The sequence below is a fragment of the Anabrus simplex genome, chromosome 2, assembly GCF_040414725.1.
Source record: "Anabrus simplex isolate iqAnaSimp1 chromosome 2, ASM4041472v1, whole genome shotgun sequence".
NCBI lineage: Eukaryota > Metazoa > Arthropoda > Insecta > Orthoptera > Tettigoniidae > Anabrus > Anabrus simplex.
The window spans coordinates 613208792-613232349 of NC_090266.1; the positions used below are offsets into that span (position 1 = coordinate 613208792).

The 23558-nt window shown below is 40.6% G+C and overlaps 1 protein-coding gene across 2 annotated transcripts in view; it reads right to left on the reverse strand.

The window, feature by feature from the left end:
• Positions 1-23558, reverse strand: part of LOC136864263 (trehalase) — a 467477-nt gene that overhangs the window by 179603 nt on the left and 264316 nt on the right. For both annotated transcript variants that reach the window (XM_067141012.2, XM_067141013.2), the window contains exons 3-4: positions 3316-3449; positions 1109-1662 (exon numbers count right to left, since the gene is read on the reverse strand). In XM_067141012.2, the coding sequence (XP_066997113.2) occupies positions 1109-1662; positions 3316-3449 (688 nt within the window). The remainder of the gene's footprint in view (positions 1-1108; positions 1663-3315; positions 3450-23558) is intronic.

Genomic DNA, 23558 nt, shown 5'->3' on the forward strand with positions numbered 1-23558 from the left:
GGAGATTATTATTATTATTATTATTATTATTATTATTATTATTATTATTATTATTGCTGGAGATCATGTAATAAATGTAGTTTCCCTGTCCTATCGTGCATCGTGTTTTAAAGTATTCAGCCATGGAGGTGGATGACAGTATTGTCTCCTTTCTTCCTTAACTACCATTCATGTTCATGACAACTCATGTCATGAGAGGTCAATTGTCAGGTTCTTTCTGCCAAGACTCTGACCCATCAAATTAAATCAATAGCAGTAAATAGCGTGAGCCATAAAAGCAATTTTTTTTTGCTATTTGCTTTACGTCGCGCCGACACAAATAGGTCTTATGGCGACGATGGGACAGGAAAGGGCTAGGAGTGGGAAGGAAGCGGCCGTGGCCTTAATTAAGGTACAGCCCCAGCATTTGTCTGGTGTGAAAATGGGAAACCACGGAAAACCATTTTCAGGGCTGCCGACAGTAGGGTTCGAACCTACTATCTTCCGAATACTGGATACTGGCCGCACTTAAGCGACTGCAGCTATCGAGCTCGGTCCATAAAAGTAACAACCACAGTTAACATGCCAGTGAACTCTGGGAGAAACATCAATATTTCTACCCGCAGCTGAGGGTCCGGATACACTACTGATACAGCAATGTTCCTCTTGATATTAAATTACATTACGAGGTCCTAAAGAGAGGTTTTGCGGATGAGTTGAGGTGCTATTCCGAAACGACTAGCCCTACGTGAAACGTACAGTATACACACTGTGCTCACAAGTCAGTTCAGAACTCACCATTCAAACAGTCGAAGAATGGAAGAATCCATGTCATTCAAGAAGCAGTCGACAGATGTACTGACTCGCCCACATGCCGCAGTGCAACATCTGATTAGTATCTAAGCAACTGATTTACATGCACTGAAAATTGTTTCTGATGGAAAGTTATGTTTGTAGAAGTACAGTGCCGTAATTAACTACATTACCGTTAAGTTTCTCTTTTCACATTATGTTGAAGAATGTTAACATACGAAATTCGACACAGTATGAAATAAATAAATAAATAAATAAATAAATAAATAAATAAATAAATAAATAAATAAATAAATAAATAAATAAATAAAAATACCTTCTCATACATGGCTTCTGTCTCGTTATATGCCTTGTAGTTGGAGCGCACCCACTTTTCTGCAATCTTAAATGCCAGCTCCCGTGCCCATGGATCTCCTGTCGCATCCAAGCCTTCGATCATGATGTACTGAAGTGGGGGCCAAGCGTTTGGATAATCCCACTGTTCTCCTGAATGCTCCAGAGTTGTTGGAATTCCACCCATATTGATCATTATGCGGCTACGTTCCAAATATTTGAGTATTCTACCAATATACTGGTCTCTCTGTTCAGCATGATAACATCCAGTCCACAGTGGAGCTATATTGGAAGGATAGAAGTAATCTCTCTTCATATCGTTGATCATGTCATAGTCTAGCCATGCACCAACTTCCTCGTGCCACAGGACTTTCGTCACAGCATCCAGCCACTGTTCAGCTATTCCTCTGTATTCGGTTGATTTAGGAATGTTCCCCAACATTTTGAAGTACTCGGACAAAATCTGAGCATTCCAGTATATAATTGCATTTAAGTCCACTGGAATGATGGATCTTATTTTCATATTTGTAATGTTACCTGAAAATACAAGAACAGAAATTAGCGACGTTAAATACAAGGTAGAAGCCGCAAACTGTTTTAAACATTGCATTAACTATCCCGGAGTTCTCAATTTGGTTCTGAAACCGAACTTCTGGAGATAGAGTTAGTTCCCGTTAATTTTGGGTCTTGGATTTAATATTACTCGATTTGGTTCCCGTAAATTTTGGGCCTTAAAATAGTTATATTAGGAACTGATAATCATCATAATCACGTTACTAGTGATATTTTCCTACATTACTTATACTGCTGCAGACAGTTTGCTGCAGTTTGGGCGGAATTGTCAAGTTCGTCAGAACGTACACTACCACTACTGATGTGGATTTTTCCTCAGCAAATTGAATGGACAGTTAAGACACCAAAATTAAGCAACTGACGGATGTCACCACAGAAATTCAGTATGGCATATCAAATTAAATAGCAAAGAGAAAACCAGGCCTAAAAGACTAATGTTAAAGAATATTTGCAGGAGAGAACCGAGAGGTTAAAAGACGCACTATAACTAGATATTCATTCATAAAACGCATCTCCTTTAAATGTTTACCATCCACGAATTAACACAATTTAAACTAAAATTCATTTCAACGTATACCGGTAATTTATTTATTGTACAACAAAACTGGGGAATTAATGTTGATACTGTACAATAACACTTTTAACCATACCTGCCACAGTAGCTATTGACAGTCCTCAGTCTGTCAATATATTATCACATGAATGGCAAACCCTAAAACATTTGATAAGAAACCCTAAAAGTCAGCAAACACAACGTAGTTGGGAACGAACCGGTAGATGGTACTAACGGATAATGAGTACAGTGGCAGTTGCTGATTCTTAGATAAACATTGATTGCGGTAAATTATAGAAATAACACATTACAAGATTTTACTTTTAATTGTCTTTCATTTCTATTTGTAAGTTGCATCTACAATCATTCACTAAAATGTGGGTTTGTTTCAGTTAATGCTATTTTGAACAGCGCCAAAAGAAGTCTGTCAGTCAAACGGGATCTGGATTTTGAGTTGGCATCGTTGACTTGTAAAAACAAATAAGTAGAAGCAAACTGAGCCAACATTTTAGCTACAAATTGTAAATTTCATTTCCTTAGCAACTAAAAAAATGTTTGAATATATCTTCACCAATTTTTACCGTGACACAGATGTTTTAAAATGTAACATTTTGCACTGATATTAATTCGAACTGTAAATCTAGTCTTTGTTTCCAGGTTGGAAGTGCATAGGATTCACAAAAAGGTTAAAAATAATTTTCGAGTTTTTATAATGGAATTTGCGTTTGGGTGGCGATTTCGTCGGCTTCAGATGTGCCACGGCGACTTGGGAACCGCGCCGTTGCCCAACACTGATACGAAAGAGTGAGGGGACGAATTAACAATGACCTCCCGCAGCGATAGCTCTTCTTTTTATTGTTATCTTTTCGTTATGTAAGTTACTGTAATACTCTATTTTCATACAATTAGTCGTTGTATTTTTTACTGTTATACCATTTTTTATCACCACTTAAATTTCATTGATATATTATTGTGAGCAGAAATTGTCACCGGGGTATCTCCCAAATGCAAACTAGGTATTAATAACTGAAATATTTAATAGTATTGAGAAGATGAACTTTCACCTTTATTGGTACTGTTCAAAACAAACCAACGGCTTGAGAAATCCCATCCAGACTCGGCAGCTGTTTTCAGCTCAGAGAAGTAGTTCTCCTTCTCTTCGTCAGTCCGAAATACAGCGGCACTTTCGTAGTCTTCCCTGGAACAGCAAAACAAACGAAATACATGTAATTCAGAAACCGGTACTGATAAACATAGGGACTATTTTCAGTTTCGAGCTGTGCTAAATGAGTTACTTTATAGAAGGGAAAACTGGTGAAATTGCCCAGAAACATAAGAAATGCAACATATTCCTAAAGCGAATTGGAAAATAGACGTACGAAGAATGAGCGTGCATTCAGCTTTGAATTCCAAGTCCTTCCCCGATAATCATTTGAAACAAATCAAAATGCACAGTATCACTCACTCATCCCGATATCTCAGATAACACCAAATCAATGAGTGAAATTTGGCACAGAAGTTCCCATTAGGTCATAAGTAATAGCTAACAAACTTGTTTCAAGAATTCAATTCCTAAGAGTTAAAAATAAGGGGGCACACACATGAAAAATTGACAATATTTCCGAGCGGCAGGTTGCAGGCTGCTACGATAGCTAACATTTATGACGCCTTTTAGTATTGTTAGACCGTGTACAGCTCTTTTGCCCCTTGATAGCGTTCATATCTCTCGACATGCCAGGCAGACCATATTGTGACGACCAAGTGGCTGTGCGCGTTTGGGCCACGTAGCTATCAGCCTGCATTTTGCAGATAGTGGGTTCAAACCCCACTGTCGGTGGCCCTAAATATGGTTTTCCGTGGTTTCCCATTTTCACACCAGACAAATGCTGGGGCTGTGCCTTAATTAAGGCCATAGCCGCTTTATTCCCACTCCTAGCCCGTTTCTATCCCATCGTCGCCATAAGACACATCTGTGTCGGTGCAACGTAAAGCAAATTGTAATATATATATATATCGTCTATGTATTTTGACGGTGTCCGCCATTTTGTTATAAGGCTTTGGGAGGAGCGAGACAGTCTGGTTCTGGTTCCAACGCGCCCTCTCGGCATTGCAGATAACCAGTCAGAGACAGTTGAGCGTGCATTGGCTAGCCCACCTGCTACTACTACTACTACTACTACTACTACTCCTACTACTACTATCACTCTGTGCCTTCCGACGGTGTGAGGAACAACGAGTAAGGTGTAACCAGAGCATTCGATTTCGAGAGAGCTCCAGGGATTTCTCCTCGTCCGAAAAATCTGGAAGGACCGGCCTCCCTATATAAGTCAGGCCAGACGAGCCTCAGCGGTTCAATTTGAACTCAGTTACGCTAGTGGTCCAGCCAGCAAGACCGGCTGTGAAGTGTGTGTACTGCTGTAGGATACCGGATCAGTGTGCTAAAGTGTCTGAGAATTGACGGCGAAGGCGGAACGGTGCAGCTGAGCGACATGGGACTGTCAACAAAGACAGCTGTGAGTGTGAATGTGAGACTGACTGCGTGCGCAAAAACTGTAAACCGTGCGGTCGCTATCGTTGTACAGTGGATTTAATCGTGAACCGTCCTAGGGTCCAAATGACAGTTGCACAAGTGCGTGTAGAGTTAACTGGTTAGTGTGTAAGTGTGAGTGAACTGTTAGTATGACTGAACAGTAAGAACAGAGAGAGCCGTGAACTAACTTAATTGTGTGCTTGTGTAGTTTGTATAGCAATTAGTGTTAGTTAATAAATCTCGGGTAAGCGCCACCAGTCGTGTATTTATTTACCTCCTACTCGCCTCCACGTTACAATATTCTGAGTTGGAACAGTTGGCAACTCTGCTTCTTGCTTTGTCGATTGGCTGAAAGTGAAGAATTCCGCGAGTGTGATATCGCAAAAATGTGATAATCCATTACGTAAGCTGTGGAACGTGCATGTACTGACGGGGCACTGGTTCTTTTGAGCATGTGATGGCAATCAGAAAAGATAGCTACAGTCTCCCCCTCATCGCTTTCTTATTTAATATACGGCACAGACAGTTGTAGCCAAGAGGTTGGAGCGAGTGTAGTAAACCCAGTATTCTCCAACTGGTGTAGGTTCAAGCCATATTCTCTAACGTCGACTAGTCGATTCCTGTAAGAACAAGGTCGAGTACTTGGCTGAGAATCGTAGGCCTAAAATTTTCGGTATAACCTGTGAACTGTTGGGAGGCGGCTAGTTGTTTCTTTATGAGTTGTATTACCAAAATTCCCCGTGGAAAGAACGGGTAATTACACTAGTGGTGTACTTCGTTAAAGAGAAACACGACAAGAAAACGGCAAGGTGACATTAGAGTGCAATGCCAACTACACCTCCTGTTTTCGTAGTTGCTTTAAATGCATGCTATTTGTTACGATTATTCACACACCCTCAGACCCAGAACTTCGGTGGCCAGCTGATGTACTCTTGCGTGCAGGAAGTCCAGACCATACAGAAACAGCGATTTAGGTTGGTAATGAAATGTCTAACAGCCCCCCCCCCCACACACACACTTCCATTCTTCCAGCAACATGACTGACAAGTTTCTTACCTCCCTCAATAGATGAGGACTTCATACCCGTCCGCCTAAGAGATCGAGTCTCTAATCATATTATATTCGGCTAGCCTACCTCTTCATATTACTCCAACCATAGCTAATATCAATAAGGGAGGCTATTTTTGACCCCTCTCATTTTATACCAGGCTGTCACATCGTTTATTGGATTTTTTTTGTTTCTCTGTATTTTCTTAAAGCCAGTCATAGAGAAAAGCAGTACGGATCGGGTGCAGTAAATGTGGAAACGTTATGGAACAAACAACACTAGAGCGATCTACGGAAATGGACTCTACTTTCTGCTCGCTAGTGTACGTCACCGACACCTTTACCACTTCCAGACATATCAATACTGCACGCGCAAGTTTTCTTGGACCCTCGGCTCCCTAGTACTCACTAGGCAGGTTTCGGACAACATCGTATGCTATTTGGCCTACCAAGTGACCGCTGCTCAGCCCTAAGGCCTGCAGATTGCGAGGTGTCGTGTAATCAGCACGACGAATCCTCTCGGCCGTTATTCTTGGTTTTCGAGACCACTTTATTAAAAGGGTTAGTACATATCCAGGGGCAGTCGCTGATGCATAAAAACAAACATTCAAGCATAATAGAGTGAGGAAAATAAGGAATTGCCAAATAAAACAACAACTTGCTCATGAATTTAATGAAGAACTAAAGCAACCAGTATTTAACAGTCAAGAGGTAAGGAACCAATGGAAGGAAATAAAAACCATTTTCGTGACAGTAAGCAAGGAACACCTTCAGTCAGACAATAGAAACAAGAAGATAAAATAAATGACAGAACACATACTGGATTTGATGGAAAAACGCAGGAATGTTAAATCCAACAATGATCAACATCGGCAGATTAATAATCAAATTAGAAGAGAAATTAGGAAACCCAAACACGATTGGATGAATGAAAATGTAAAACTATACAGACCATCAATGAAAAGCATGACGCCATTAATATGCATTAAGTCATCAAAGAAGTAAATGGGACCTTCAGGCGGAAGATGCCCAATTTTGTATAAGGTAACTTTGGTAAACCTACTATAAATCATATTAACAGGCTCAAAGCACGGGAAAAATATATTACAGACCTCTTTTTTGATAACCGCAGATAAATACGCAGATGGGCCAATAATTTTGAAATCGGAAGTAACTCATGCCATAAATCAATTAAAAGATGGAAAAAACTTTGGGCCCTGGTGAGATTTCATCTGAAGTTATCAAACTTATCAATGATGAACAAATTAATAAGATAGTGGACCTCTTCAATAACATACATAACTCTGGAGAAATACCTAAGGATAGGCTTATTATCTACTTTCATTCCCCTGCCAAGACAATCAACTTCTAAAAATGCAACGAATATCGTCTTATAAGCTTAATAAGCCATTTGTTGAAATCCTTCCTGAGAATTATACATGCCCAAATAAGAAAGAAATGTGAAGACCAGATAGAAGATACGCTATTTGTATTTAGAAATGGTTATGGAACTCGTGATGATCTATTTGGATTAATAACTCCTCCGGGCCGATGACCTCGATGTTAGGCCCCTTTAAACAACAAGCATCATCAATAACTCCTCCAAGAATGCTGGGACCAACAGAAAAATGCATTTGCCTGCTTCATAGATTATGAAAAAGCGTTGATAGAGTGAAACACGATGAGCTCATCAGAATACTTCAACAAACTGGAATTGACAATAAAGATATAAGAATCATCGAAAACCTCTACTGGAATCAAAAAGCTGCGGTGAAGATTGATGGTGATACATCAGCCTATACATGGAAATTAGGCGAGGAGTTTGACAAGGCTGTGTTTGTCCCCATTATTATTCAACATCTACTCGGGAGCTGTATTTATGGCAGTAACTGATACAGAAGTGGGAATCAAGGTCGACGGAGAACTAATACGCACACTCAGATATGCGGATGACACAGTACTTCTTGCCAGTAGTATTGAAAGCCTACAACTGTACTTAGACAAGCTTAACAGAGTTGGGGAAAAAATGGGTCTCACAACCAACACTAAGAAAACTAAGAGAGAGACAGCGCTATTGCTCCAAATCGAGGAGTGGGGGTCTGCACTCTGGTCAACCAAACGAAGTCGTCTTTTGCACCGTGCACAGTGCATGCACCAGACGCATGCACCCTGAGAGGCCCTGGTCTAAAACAAGGCTAAAAAACCACACAAAATTATAATATTCTATTTGTATAATCCCTGTTTCGTCTGTATTTTACATTGATATTGAGAAAAATAAAAACGAGAATGATTCTGCAGCTGAAATTCGCGACGATGACGTGTAGAGCTGGTTTCGAACTGCTAAATATTCTGAGTTCTATTGATTTCCACAGACTTTCTGACAAAACAGGAACGTTTGGTAGGCTAAAATAGGCACCAAATGGTCATACGAACAATGCAATGATGATCATCATACTTGAAATGTTCAGTGAGAAAGACTATATTTCAGCGAAATGAATGAATCATATTCATCATTCCGGCGTATGCAACGACATTATCTCCACCTGTAAGAGACAGAACTCCTACCGCTGAGTTTGGAGAGTGACATCTAGTAAGTTTTCATCGTGAATGCTTCGTTGTAGGCGTTTTCGAGGTACAGATTTGATTCGGCTGAGGTGGAATTACACATGCTTTGTTCTTTATCTATCATGTCCGACTCGCTGACTGAATGATCAACGTTGAGGCCTTCGGTTCAGGTGGTCCCGGGTTCGATTCCCGGCCTGTCGGGGTTTTTAATCACTTCTGGCTAATTCTTGTGGCCCGGAGACTGGGGTTTGTGTTTGTCCCAACACTTTCCTCTTCATATTCAGACAACACACCACACTACCAACCATCACAGAAACACGCAATAGTAATTACATCCCTCCATATAGGGTTGGCGTCAGGTAGGGCATACGGCCGTAAAACAAGGCCAAATCCACATGTGCGACAGAGTTCACACCCGCGACCCCACTAGTGTCGTGCAAAACACGCTCTGTGCTCGGTTCATATTTGGCGAGTATGGCTATGATCGAGCCTCGCTTCTCACAGGCGAGGCGAGCTATGTTCGTTCGAACTTGCCCCTTCGTACTCGCACCTTCACGCGCTGTCTCAGGCACAGGTAGACGTGCTCGCTTCTCCTCGTACTCTGCTGTTTGTCTCGCGCACCTTTATCTATGGAAACATTCGCTTTTGCCTCAATGGTGGACTTATGACTGAGCATGTAACTGTCAATAATTAAACTCGTACTTTTAGACTGTGATTCTGCAATATACTGAACTCGGGCGGCCTCGTATATATATAGGTAAGCAATACTGGAAAATCGTGTAGTAAATGTCGCTCCTGTCGGAGAAATGATTAATGAATTTCACGTGCTGCCACGTGTATTCCTCCTGCTTAAAAACAGACTGTAACATCGTATAGAGACTATTCCACGTCGTCATTACTTCTTGCTGTACCGTTGTTTGAAGCTGGGCAGCAAGACCGCCTTTTCAGGTACCTCACTACTGCCTTTGTGGAGTTTATTGTGTTTGCAGATAGTGGAGCATCTTTCATAAGAAATCTAGTTTCATCGAATACGTGCGCAAGTGCTGTATTTATGCAGTGAGCAGCACAAGGCACACGTCTATGTTCTTCGAAAGCTGTCTTTATGTTTGAACACTGATCTGTTACAAAAAACATGTCTTCATAATCACACTGAGGAATGTTTAACTCGGACATTCTTTCGTGAACTTCCTCAATTATACTTACACTTGTTTTCTTTGTATTTGCAAATTTTGTAGTAAAAACTACATTGCTGATCAGCTTCCACTCTCTGTCTATATATTGCGTAGTCAGCGTCTGATAATGGGTTTGGTGTATTGGTCAGTCCACATATCAACAGAAGCCGAGCAACATTTGTCGTGCATAGCAGAAATAATCAGCGGCATTCTTTCGCTTCGTATTTCATCTGCCTTTGCTTGGACGTTTCTACTGATGGTGGAAGGATGCGGTAACACATCAACAATATATACTTTTCCAAAATTAGCACCGATATTAATGAGTTCTTGCCCCGATTCTTTAAAGCCTTCTCCGGCAACAGTGTTAAACGGTCGTAAATCTTTGGCACACATGAAATCACACGCGCTAGTTACGGTTTGCTTTGTAATGCCGTGCAATACTTGGCGAGAAAAGCCAACATTAAATTTGCAAACGTGTTTCTTTTTAAATGAGTTTTACTGGGATTACATGTTAACAGTGCATTGCAAATTTCACAGGAAACATACCATGTCTGCTGACTATCTGCAGTGACCACAAGTAGGAACTTCTTTCAAACATCAGAACTGAGCCCATCTCTCTTGATTAGTTTATATTCACTGCTTTGAATTTTAGTCATAACACTGCCCGTCGATTCACGTGCCATGGTGAACTTCAGCTCAAAACAAAAGGGTAAATTAACCATTCCTTCGCCCTTTTATAGCTCCGAATTCCCGGGCTTTGCTGTATGTAAACAAGGGATTCCAGATATCTGGAAAAACCACATTGCTTGCAACGTCAGTAAAGCAAGCAAGGCCATCCTCCTTAGTCAGTAACCTTCGCTCCGAACATGACCTGTCGAACGAATTGGAGCAAACTCGGGCATTTTAGCTTACACGCTCCCCTCATGCGTGATACTGGTTGCATATGCAGCTAGGCACATGATGTTCTGTCTTGGCTACCCGTCCCAAGTTCGAACAATGCACGACACTAGACCCCACAGATGTGGGAAACGCGGTGGAAGGAGAAGGAGAAATTCTTTATCTATAAAACATACCTAATTCAGCGAGGTGAGATTATCATTTGCAATATTGAGTATACAGATTTTTGTTCTGTGCGTGTAAGAGGCTGCGTATCAGAAATCGTCTCTGTTCGTACTACAACGTCAGATTCAATGAGTGAATTACAATCTATCCTTGCGAATGAATACAAACCGAGAAATAAGGAAGACATCTGGGCAGAAATTCCCGACGAAACAGAAGATCCACTTCTTCATCGTTTCATGTGTAAGAATATGTTCCAAGATCCGTGTGGCGTCTTATGTCTAAATTTCCATGCATGGAAGATGGCAAGGGCACAAAATATTTTTCAGAACATTTTCAGACCAAAAATATCCTAAATCTTGATTGCTACCCACGTTACCAAAGACGTGACGGTGGCAAAACTGTTTTGATTCGGAATAGCAAGGTTGATAAACGTTGGGTGATCCCATACAACCCATTCTTAATGCTTACATACAACTGTAACATAATTGAAGTTTGTGCTAATATTCGGAGTGTAAAGTACATTTACAAAGACCACGACTGTCCCACTATAAAAATAGCTGAACTTGATGGTGAACCAGTATATTGATGCCGAGAATATTTTCTAAGCCAATGCACAATCAGTCGCATACCATCACTCGACTAGCAGTGCTCTTGGCTGAATTTTATACCATCTACTTCGGTCGAAGGAAAGGACGTAGAGGAAACTACAAAAGAATCTCTCCATCCTAACGAAATTACTTTTACGGCGAGGTTCAAATTAAATAGAAACCCCAAACGTGCTAAACAGTTGCATTAAAGTTAAGTTTTAAAAAAATATCCGGCTGGATAGAAAAGGAAAAAGTTGGTGTAGAGTCACTGGGCCTACGTACACTGTAAATCTTCACATGAATAAAGTCCTCTATGATTTAAAAACTGTTGACAACTACCTCTGTGAAGGTTCCAAAGCATCATCAGGGAGATGAGGTCTAACTGAAAATGATACAGTTACGGAAAGTACTTCAAACGAGGCCAGACTGATCAATATTCCATTATCCTTTGAAGAGGTGTTCGCATTTATTTTTGGATGTTCATTACATGAACCTGGTTTATGGAATAGGATCCAAGATAGTTTCTGTGAAGATATTATTAAAAATACTATACACGCACTCCTGGATATAATCAATGTGAAATATTAAGAGTTGAAAGGAGTAGAAATCGTGTTGAAATTACATGGTAATAAGTACACAGACTTCGGTTTAAATATGCTCCCACCTTAGTTTAACAATATTTGTCTGATTCAGGATCTCAATTACGACTGTAAAGCAGAAAAACTATCGGTGAAGAAAAAGCCTCCATGAACTTGGAACATAAAGACGTCCTTCAATGTGTTTTGCGACGGTAGTTCTAGCAGCCCCGTCAACTGATATAAATGATAATTTAGTGGAAGATGGCAGAACATAAGACTCATTGTGCACTGGTAGAAGCCACTACGACCAACGTGAGAAGATAGAGAGGAAATGAGACAGGCTAAGGCAATCGTACTCCCCATTACGCTCTTTCAGCAGTAGGTCAGCTACTGCAAAATACAATGAACAACGAATCACCTTCCCGTAGCAAAGTAATCTTGCTTGACAGAGACTTCCGACAATGCCTGCCAGTAATTTTTCACATTCATAGAACAGCTGTTGTTTAAAATATTTTACTGTATGACCCCAAAGTAAGATTTTTAAACTAATATACAGTGTGTAAGAGCTGTAGATCCTAATTTCAGTGAACCAGTACTCGACAACGGAGAGCTACCAAAATGGTATTATCGAGATTCCACTACACTAGATTTCAAAAATACTTCACAAGATTTATTTGGTGCTTCTTTGCATCCCAGTGAGCGTTCACATTTTGTGCCCAACAAACGAACACGTTAACGCCATCAACCAACATGTTCTGAATATTTTGGTAGGTGACCAAATAACGTACATTATTACTAACTCCACAGAATGCGATTATGTTACTGAAGTAGGGGAAAGTGGGGTAAAACCGGGTGGCTAAACTTTGGCGGCTTCGTGAGGCATTTTCTTTTTTGCATAGATGATCTTTGAATAGTTTTATTTCATAATATACCGTTCAATAATAAACGAGACAGGCATTCCGCTTATTATTATAAAAGTGAGAAAAAAATCAAATCACCCGATTTTTACCCCACCGGTGGGGTAGAACCGGGCACACATGTTGAATATATGGGATATTAGAAAACACGTTGTTTTCTTCATTGTCTACTTTATAATTGTAAATGGAGATAACTAGTCCTATTTAGTAACAAAATAGCGTACATATTTGAACGTAGTTGTGCACAAAAGTGCTGATTATGGTTAAAAAATGTTCTTGTTTGTCCCGGTATGTAAAAACATTAAACAATCATTTTAGTTTGCATGGATCACAAACAAAGTCATCGCCATTCATAATTCCGTATTTTTCTGTTCCCATTTTCTCATGCATGTTCTCGGTATAATATTCCAACATGTGATTCTAAAAAGAAATGAAATTAGCAACACAATATTTTTTCGTACAAATTAAACACTTTAAAGTGTAGGTCTACACACTGTAAAGTTGTATTACATTTCAAATAACAACACTTATCACTCTCTCTCTCTCTCTCTCTCTCTCTCTCTCTCTCTCTCTCTCTCTCTCTCTCTCTCTCTCTGTTATTGAGAAAAATCTATTTATACAGCTACTAGTTTTCGGAGACGACGAGGTGCCGGAATTTAGCCCCGCAGGAGTTCTTTTACCTGCCAGCAAATCTACCGACATGAGGCTGACGTATTTGAGCACCTTCAAATACCACCGGACTGAGCCAAGGTCGAACCTGTCAAGTTGGGGGCAGAAGGCCAGCACCTCAACCGTCTGAGCCACTCAGCCTGGCTATTTAATAATTCGTTCCTGTTTATACATCATACGTGAATTCCATTTGTTTACTACTTGCACTTACAGAATTATTTTAAACACTGCATAAAAAGTCATTTATTTATAATTTTCATATTATTTTGAATTTTCAAAGTTACCTATAGCCAAATTATATTTCATTTACTTAGTATTAAAGTATATGAGTTTTGCATTTGGATAATGTTGGTGAAATATGAGGCCAATTCAGATAGTTTCAGTCGTTTATATTATCATTTCCACATCATTCTTCAAGGCTATCTGTCGCTAATTATTTTTTCAAAAACTCTTTTTTTGATAGTGGCTTTACGTCACACCGACACAGATAGGTCTTATGGCGACGATGGGATAGAAAAGGCCTAGGAGTTGGAAGGAAGCGACCGTGGTCTTAATTAACGTGCAGCCCCAGTATTTGCCGGGGGTGAAAATGGGAAACCACGAAAAACCATCTTCAGTGCTGCCGACAGTAGGATTCGAACCCACTATCTCCCGGATGCAAGCTCAGAGCCGCGCGCCCCTGACCGCACGGCCAACTCGCCCGGTTTTTCAAAAAACTATTTTTTAAAATACCAAATATTGTGTTTTGGTATACTGTTGTTAGCAATAATTTGTTCATATTCGTTTTGAGATTTTAGTATATAAATATATTCACTAATACACACTTTCTAAATAGGAAGAATATCGTCGTTGCCGGGACAAAACCTCCTATGTGATAATATTTTTGGAGTTATACTGACCCGCGGCACATACAGTACGAAGCGCGAGAGTGCCTTGACAATAATCACACAATATTGCACCTTAGATGACAGAACCTTACCGGCCAAAGTTCTAAGCTAAAATATTTCACATAGGAGGTTTTGTCCCGGCAGCGACGATATACTTTCTGTTCGTATAGAAGAAATTTCTGTAAGGAAGATTGAAATTTCATCATTCGTATACACAAATAAATATTATTAGGCAGCAAAGTTGACTATTTCATTACATATGCATATTGATGCATAAAATTAAGTTTTAAACCAGTTCGCTTCACGCTCCAGTACTCTAACACTTCACGCACATAAATAAATAATAATTATAACGTTTATTATAGAAAGGGATATAGTTTGTTTCCATAAATCTTGCAGGTGTATTGTAATGTTAGAATAAGAAACTCACGAGATCACGATTTAATTATAAATATTATCAATTAACATGTTAACTGACAATCAGAACGATACAATGGTGCTCCTTTTTATGTCCGAATACGATTTTAGACCAACAAACTTGGCTTCATTTCTCCACTTCTTTACTGCAGAGGTGACCCTTTATGTGGGGAAAACAAAAATAACTAAAATGTGTATGCCAGGAAAAATGTGACGCACATCTGTTGGGTTTCCTTCAGGCTAGAGGTTCCTTCACCGAGCATTTACTTTCCTGCTTCTGAGTCGAGATTGGACTTTTGTTAATCGGCTGACACAAGTAAAGGTTTTACAAAATGAATTATTCTAAGGTAAATTCAAAATGATGAAATTGTTTAGTGACCACTACGGAAGTTTAAAAATAATAACTTTTTTATTTATAATCATGAATGGGTGACAAGCATTCTGATGACGTCTAGCAGGACACTTCAATATTTGCGACCGAAGACTGAATATTTTGTTAACAAAAAACAAACTTATTGAATTCTTTGCTATAAATTATTGAAAATTTTCTTAAGTGTGTTTATTTCAGGCGCTTAATTATATCTGGATTTCCGGCCCCCAGGATGAATTGTCAGTATATTGGCGTATGTTCATGGGTTCATTTCAAGAAGGGAACGAGGATATTAACCACGTTTGATTAACTCTTCCAGCTCGGAGAGTGGTTGTTTGTGATCATACTAATACACTTTCCCCCCCACTACACACATCATATCACACTACTAACCACCACAGAAACATGCAACAGTAAATAAATCCTCCCCCCCCCCCCCACATAGGGCTGTCTTCAGGAAGGGCATCTGCCATCCGAAAATCAGGGCTTAATCCACATTAATGGCGATGCTAGATAACTGGGAAAAGGCCAGGAAACTACCTATATCTGAAAAATAATCCACGTAAGCTGATAACAAATGTGTCAAAAAATGAAGACTATCTTAAGTTTCTAGACATATAATCATTCAAATATATACAGTAGGTATTTCAACACTTCCAATATTTAGAAAATATACTTTATGTTTTCCGTTTTCTGTATTTATACGACACTAATAAAAGGCCCATGCAAAACATTTTGGACAACAATGACTTAGTCTGGTGTGTTGATAATTAAATGATAATGCAGCATTTATTAAACACGGGCAAATATCGTCAAAATTAAAATTTCATTTACATTTTTCAGTAAATTTGTTAATTATATTCATAAAGAAAAGCAGTTTTATAGGTTAAATTCAATTGTTTGATTTTCAAAAGTCTTGATTACATAATAGTTTCAACTAAATGGGTTGAATTTTCGAAAACCCGTAAATGCTGTTTAAATTTATCAAGTCATTTTCTATTTGGGGGAGGGGGAGGCTGAACCCCCCTAACACTCCCTTGGGTACGGCCTTGCACTGCAATCTATGAAAAAGAATCCAGTAGAGAAATGGCTCTGCGTCGCAGTATTTCATTCATAAAGACTATCGTCCGCCTGCTGCCATTTCTTGATGGATGCAGTATTTTTGTATCCGTCTCTTTGCACAGGCCAGAGCAAAGTGTAGCTTTCACCGAAGTCCCAGTCTCATCCATGGCTGTGACAATATGGAAGCTGCTGGGGTATGGGTGGTGCTGAGTAATGACATTTGGAGCACAACTAGTGTCTGAGTGTTATGAAAGGTGTTGCTCATAGAATCAGTCGTGCTGCAGTAGCACCTTCTGGTCCAGTGAGGAAAACTCACTCACTCCTCATCTTGCCTAGTACGCCTCATTTGGGCTCTGCCATTGGTTTCTGCAGTTTCTCTATAACTGCATAGCCTCTGGTGGTGCTATTTGAGGATCCAACCAGCCTCTGGGCTGATGACCTAACAGACAAAGACTATCGAATGAAAATTCGAATATGTCGTGGAAACAGAAAATTCTCGTCTTTGCCGTGTGCGTTATGATGCAAGTTGTGCACGCGGACTCGCGGCAGGTAGCGCGTGAAGTGTACGTGCATTCCGTCTTATTTGCATAAGTAGGGAATAAGTACACTAACGGCGGTGAGCAGTGTGACCTCCTCACGTAGACAATAGTCTTGCCTTATAAATGATTAATGTACAATACTGTACTCTGCCACATGAAACGTAAGATCAGCCGGTCCGAAATATCAAAGGATAACTTTACTACTGATGCAGCACATATTCAGTTCCAGTAAAGCACATTATAACTAGAAGCAGGATCCCAAAAATCCTTCTCAACGTCCCCATGTCTTCACTTTTGGAATTATCGATAAAGGTGGAGGGAACACAGCAGTAGTAGCCACTTCATCCATTGTCTATTTTATGATGATGATGATGATGATTGTTGTTTAAAGGGACCTAACATCGAGGTCATCGGCCCCTAATGGTACGAAATGAGACGAAATGGAATGATAAAATTAAGAGTCCAAAATCCTCCACTAACCAGAATTCAAAACGTGAGGACTAAGAATGAATGAATGAATGAATGAATGAATGAATGGATATGAGTGTAAAGCAATCAGTGGATCCGACCCGCAATGCCTCGCATTCACAGAAACTGACGTGAAACAATAGTATTACTGACCAAGGGACTGAGTCTATATCATAATACTGAATCGATGATCCTTTCAGCCTAAAGAGGTCCAAAATCCAAGTCATCGGCCCCTCATAATGGTACTTATCGCTAGGAGAATAGAACCATGGTATTTGTCATGTTGCGGTGCTAATCAAAAGTAACGTAGACTCGCGGTATTCCACACACTCACACGCAATGAAATTCGCACATGGAATACAGACCTATGGTATTTCGCACATTGCGGCGCCATTTACGGACAACGCAAACCTATAGCGTTCATCACATACGTGTACTAACCACAGGGATCCTCACTATCCCGTGGTGTTCCTCTGGTCATTCTGGTAGACGCAACAAAAGAGCAGACTTCGAAACATCCGCGAGCGCTTAATTGTTGCCTAGTCGCTTAAGTGCGGCCAGTATCCAGTATCCGGGAGATAGTAGGTTCGAACCCCACTGTCGGCAGCCCTGAAGATGGTTTTCCGTGGTTTCCCATTTTCAAACCAGGCAAATGCTGGGGCTGTGCCTTAAGGCCACGGCCGCTTCCTTCCCAGTCCTAGCCCTTTCCTGTCCCATCGTCGCCATAAGACATATCTGTGTCGGTGCGACGTAAAGCCAATAGCAAAAAAAAATTGTTGCCTTAGATTTATATACAGTCTGAGTTATGATACACATGGTACCCCATACTATCACACTATTTCATGGCTGAAACCTGACAAACGACATACTGATACAGATATACAGACTGCTCTCTGAAACAGACCACTATACATTTCTTCCCAGCTTAAGTATTCGTCCTCCTTTCACAGCAGGAATACCCGCTTTGGTTCCTCCCTTTCTATTCCTGTTCACCGATCCTCTATGTACAACAATTCCTTTGTTGTGGCGGGTTCTAGACCTTCGAATTCCCTGCCTGTCAGTGTCAGGAATTCCACCTCATTACCTAAATTTAAGACTGCTTGCAGAGACTATCTGCTAAATGCAGCTGACTAACTTGTATGACTGGAAGATCGAATGAATGTGAGTTAGAAAAGTGTAATGTATTTTTGTGTAGGTTATTATTTACTATATAATATTATGTACTCAAACTCTGCTCCCAATGATATATCACTACAGTAGTTAAGTGTAAGAGAGGGCCAAGAGCCTTAACTTCACTACCTACACAGGCATAATAAATAAATAAATAAATAAATAAATAAATAAATAAATAAATAAATAAATATAGTGCGTACTAATCATAGGCAAGCCAGAACCATGGTGTCCCTCACCCATGGTGTCGCTCTGTTGCTACTAATCACAAACTTATTTGGTACCTAACATAGTGGTACTACGTGCAAGTAAAAGCGACCCACGGTGTTCCCCGCGTGGTAGTACTAATCACAAGTAGTTACATGGTTCTAATACCATCATCCCTTGGTCGCCCCGTTTAGTCGCCTCTTACGACAGACAGGTGATACCGTCTGCATCCCCCACCAACAGGGGTTTGTCCATTTTAAAGATAGACTAAGTTACTCTGGTAGTGCAGTCGGCACGTCCACTGGATCACCAGCAGGCAGCCTTCTAGTGATAGAAGAACACAGTTTTGGCCCCTTAACACCATTACACGCCATGGACTTCTACTTCATGTTGTTGTCAAGCTGGTCCTTGAATGCTTACTTCCCGCGTATTTGATTTAAGAACACACCATAATAAGGGTACCGTACAAACCTAAAAGAATAAAAGGAACTAAAACACGCACTTAATGCTTTAGATACTAGGATACACTAAGGTCACTGTGGAGAAATAACGACATTCGGCCACAATGATTGTTTAGAATGAGCGCACCTGCATTGTTTGGAGTGTAGGCTGCAAGGTCGAAGGGTGAAGTAAGACCTTTAAAGTTGGTAAGGAATGGTAAAGATCCACTATATTATAACAGGGAAGTAAAGAGACTAAGAAGGAGGTGCAGGTTGGAAAGAAATAGAATTAGAAATGGCTGTGGAAGTAAGGAGAAATTGAAGAAACTTACTAGGAAACTGAATCTAGCAAAGAAGTCAGCTAAGGATAACATGATGGCAAGCATAATTGGTAGCCACACTCATTTTAGTGAAAAATGGAAGAGTATGTATAGGTACTTTAAGGCAGAAACAGGTTCCAAGAAGGACATTCCAGGAATCATTAATGAACAGGGGGAGTGTGTATGCGAGGATCTTCAAAAGGCAGAAGTATTCAGCCAGCAGTATGTAAGGATTGTTGGTTACAAGGATAATGTCCAGATAGAGGAGGTGACTAATACTAAAGAAGTATTAAAATTTACCTAGACAGCAATGACATTTACAGTAAGATACAAAAGTTGAAAACTAGAAAAGCAGCTGGAATTGATAAGGTTTCGGGGGATATACTAAAGACAATGGGTTGGGATATCTTACCATATCTGAAGTACTTATTTGATTATTGTTTGCATGAAGGAACTTTACCAAATGAATGGAGAGTTGCTATAGTAGCCCCTGTATACAAAGGAAAGGGTGATAGACATAAAGCTGAAAATTACAGGCCAGTCAGTTTGACATGCATTGTATGTAAGCTTTGAGAAAACATTCTTTCTGATTATATTAGACATGTTTGCAAAATTAATAACTGGTTTGATAGAAGGCAGTTTGGGTTTAGGAAAGGTTATTCCACTGACGCCCAACTTGTAGGATTCGAGCAAGATATAGCAGATATCCTGGATTCAGGAGGTCAATTCGACTGTATCGCGATTGACCTGTCTAAAGCATTTGATAGGGTAGATCATGGGAGACTACTGGCAAAAATGAATGCAATTGGACGTGACAAAAGAGTGACTGAATGGGTTGCTCTGTTTCTAGGAAATAGAACTCAGAATTAGAGTAGGTGAAGCTTTATCTGTCCCTGTAAAAATTAAGAGGGGAATTCCTCAAGGCAATATTATTACACCTTTATATTTTCTTATATATATCAATGATATGTGTAAAGAAGTTGAATCAGAGATAAGGCTGTTTGCGGAAGATGTTATTCTGTACAGAGTAATAAATAAGTTACAAGATTGTGAGTTACTGCAAAATGACCTCGATAATGTTGTGAGATGGACAGTAGGCAATGATATGATGATAAACGGGGATAAAAATCAGGTTGTGAGTTGCGCAAATAGGAAAAGTCCTCTCAGTTTTAATTACTGCTTTGATGGGGTGAAAGTTCCCTTTAGGGATCATTGTAATGAATGAAAACCTACAACCTGTTTTCCAGTCATTGACCGGGTCAGGGATGTAATGAATGAAGCAGATATAGGCTGTTAGTACGATGGGGTCGCCACTCCCAAAGTGATTTATTAATGAATGATAGATGCAATGAAATGAGAATGGAGAGTGTTACTGGAATGAAAGGTGACAGGGAAAACCGGAGTACCCGGAGAAAAACCTGTCCCACCTCCGCTTTGTCCAGCACAAATCTCACATGGAGTGACCGGGAATTGAACCACGGTATCCAGCGGTGAGAGGCCGACGCGCTGCCGTCTGAGCCACGGAGGCTGCCATTGTAAATACCTAGGTATTAATATAAGGAAATATCTTCATTGGGGTAATCACATAAATGGAACTGTAAATAAAGGGTACAGATCTCTGCACATGGTTATCAGAGTATTTAGGGGTTGTAGTAAGGATGTAAAGGAGAGAGTATATTTGTTTCTGGTGAGACCCCAACTAGAGTATGGTTCCAGTGTATGGGACCCTTACCAGGATTACTTGATTCAGGAACTGGAAAAATCCAAAGAAAAGCAGCTCGATTTGTTCTGGGCGATTTCCGACAAAAGAGTAGCGTTACAAAAATGTTGCTAAGTTTGGGCTGGGAAGACTTGGGAGAAAGGAGACGAGCTGCTCGACTAAGTGGTATGTTCCGACCTGTCAGTGGAGGGATGGCGTGGGAGGACATCAGTAGACGAATAAGTTTGGATGGTGTCTTTAAAAGTAGGAAAGATCACAATATAAAGTTGGAATTCAAGAGGACAAATTGAGGCAAATATTCGTTTATAGGGAGGGAGTTAGGGATTGGAATAATTTACCAAGGGAGATGTTCAATAAATTTCCAATGTCATTGAAATCATTTAAGAAAAGGCTAGGAAAACAGCAGATAGGGAATCGGCCACCTGGGCGACTGCCCTAAATGCAGATTAATTGTTTCAAATCTTCCGCTTGCTTTGATGTTGGACGTGGCGATTATTACTCAGAGGAGAATACTTCACCCACCCCTCCCACTAAAACCTCTACTGTTGTTCGTTGTCTATGCCAGCTAATTAATTCCACGTGGATAAGAATTACAGACTTTTTTACAATTGGCTTTACGTCCCGCCGACACAGATAGGTCATATGGCAACGATGGGAGAGGAAAGGCCTAGGAATGGGAAGGAATCGACCGTGGCCTTAAGGTACAGCTCAGGTATTTGCCTAGTGTGAAAATGGGGAAACCACTGAAAATCTTATTTAGGGCTGCCGACAGTGGGGTTTGAACCCACTACCTTCTGAACCCAAACTCAGAACTGTGCGCCCCTAACAGCACGGCCAACTCGTTCGGTACACAGGTTCTTTAACTCAGGGCCATCCAAACAGCGGTCCCCGAGCGCTAGTGCTCTAAGCCATAGCTTTGGGGGAAGGTAGTTTCAGTAGTGGTGGGAGGAGCTTGGCTGGCTGAGCGAGCGGTCTGCCCGCCGCGCCGAAGAGACCAGCCGATCCATTAGTCGCTAGTCTAGTCTAAAGTGACTCTATACATTTATAGAGTGGTCTTTACGTGGTCTACGCACGGGGTTCCTCAGCTATGAAAAATTAAAAATGGCTGAGAGCGGCAGTACCCTAATGGCGGCGATCCAGTGCTTGATACACCAGAAGGCAATCTGTGCAAAAGTCGCCAAGCTTAAAGACGTAATGGGAAAAGTTGTGCGAATGGTAAATTTTCTTCGCTCCCACGAACTCACACACCGTCAATTCAAAGAGTACCAGGCGAGTTGGCAGTGCGGTTAGGGGCGCGCAGTTGTGAGCTCGCAATCGGGAGATAGTGGGTTCAAACCCCACTGTCGGCGGCCCTGAAGATGGTTCTTCGTGGTTTTCCCTTTTCACACCAAGGAAATGCTGAGGCTGTACCGTAATTAAGACCACGGACGCTTCCTTCCCACTCCTAGCCTTTTCTTCTCCCATCGTCGCCATAAGACCTATCTGTGTCGGTGAGACGTAAAGCAACTTGTAAAGAAAGAAAAGCGTAATATCTGCGATTTGGTGCAAAACATTCAAGCGTTCAAAAGAAAATTGATTTTGTGGGAAAAGCAGTTGCGTGCAAGGATCACAGGACATTTTCCATTGCTTGAAACAGTGAAATAAGGTGTCGACTTTGATGAATACTTGCAGGTAATTCGCCAATTACAAGAAGAGTTTGAAAAGAGATTTTTAGAATTATCGGAACTCCAAACGGTGTTAGATGTATTTGTTCGACCGTTTTCTCTTCGTGCAGACAGTGCTCCACAGCTATTTCAATTAGAGTTGCTTGAACTGCAGTGCAATGTTCATCTTAAAGACCGCTTTGTAATGTCACGAAGTTTCGAAGAATTTTACAGCGGCTTTCCGCAATAAGAATACCCCCTTTTGTATAAACATGCATGTAAAGTTCTGTCAATGTTCGGCTCAACGTGCATTTGTGAGCGTTTCTTTTCGGTTCTTAAGCTTACCAAAAGTAAATGTGCTACGATGAGCAATAGAAACTTGCGCAATTGTTTAAGAATAGCTGTGTCCGGAAATACTGTAGGCCTACTCAATTTGCAAAAGATTGTTTGCTCCAAAAGTAAAAGCTCGTATAAACGGCTGAGCCAAAGTCACTCAAGGTCTGTACTATCTGTTCCTATTGGTAAAATTTTGTTGAATTTTCCTCTCAGGTATGTTCAAATTTCAGTTTTGAATAAATCACATTACTGTATTCTTTACTTAACACTTGATTTCGTTTCCTGCGTATTCCATACATCGGAGTACCTTTCGATTTGTAAATGAGGTATATTTGTTATGGTAAAACAGCCCTATCAATATGATGTCAACAAACCCACAAAAGCCGTCGGACGCACGACTGTACGTACGTATCTAGTCAGCACGGTCCGAACATCGTCCGTATGTCCCAGGTCTCCTTGCTGTAGTGGTGGTAGGGGTAGGAGCGCTAGTCTGTCTGCCCAGTGCTCCCCGAGCGCGGGCGCGCTCTCGGAGCGCAATGGCTGGATGGCCCTGATTTAACTGGTTGAAGTAAGATAAACAGTGCGAATTTTCTGCCCCTTT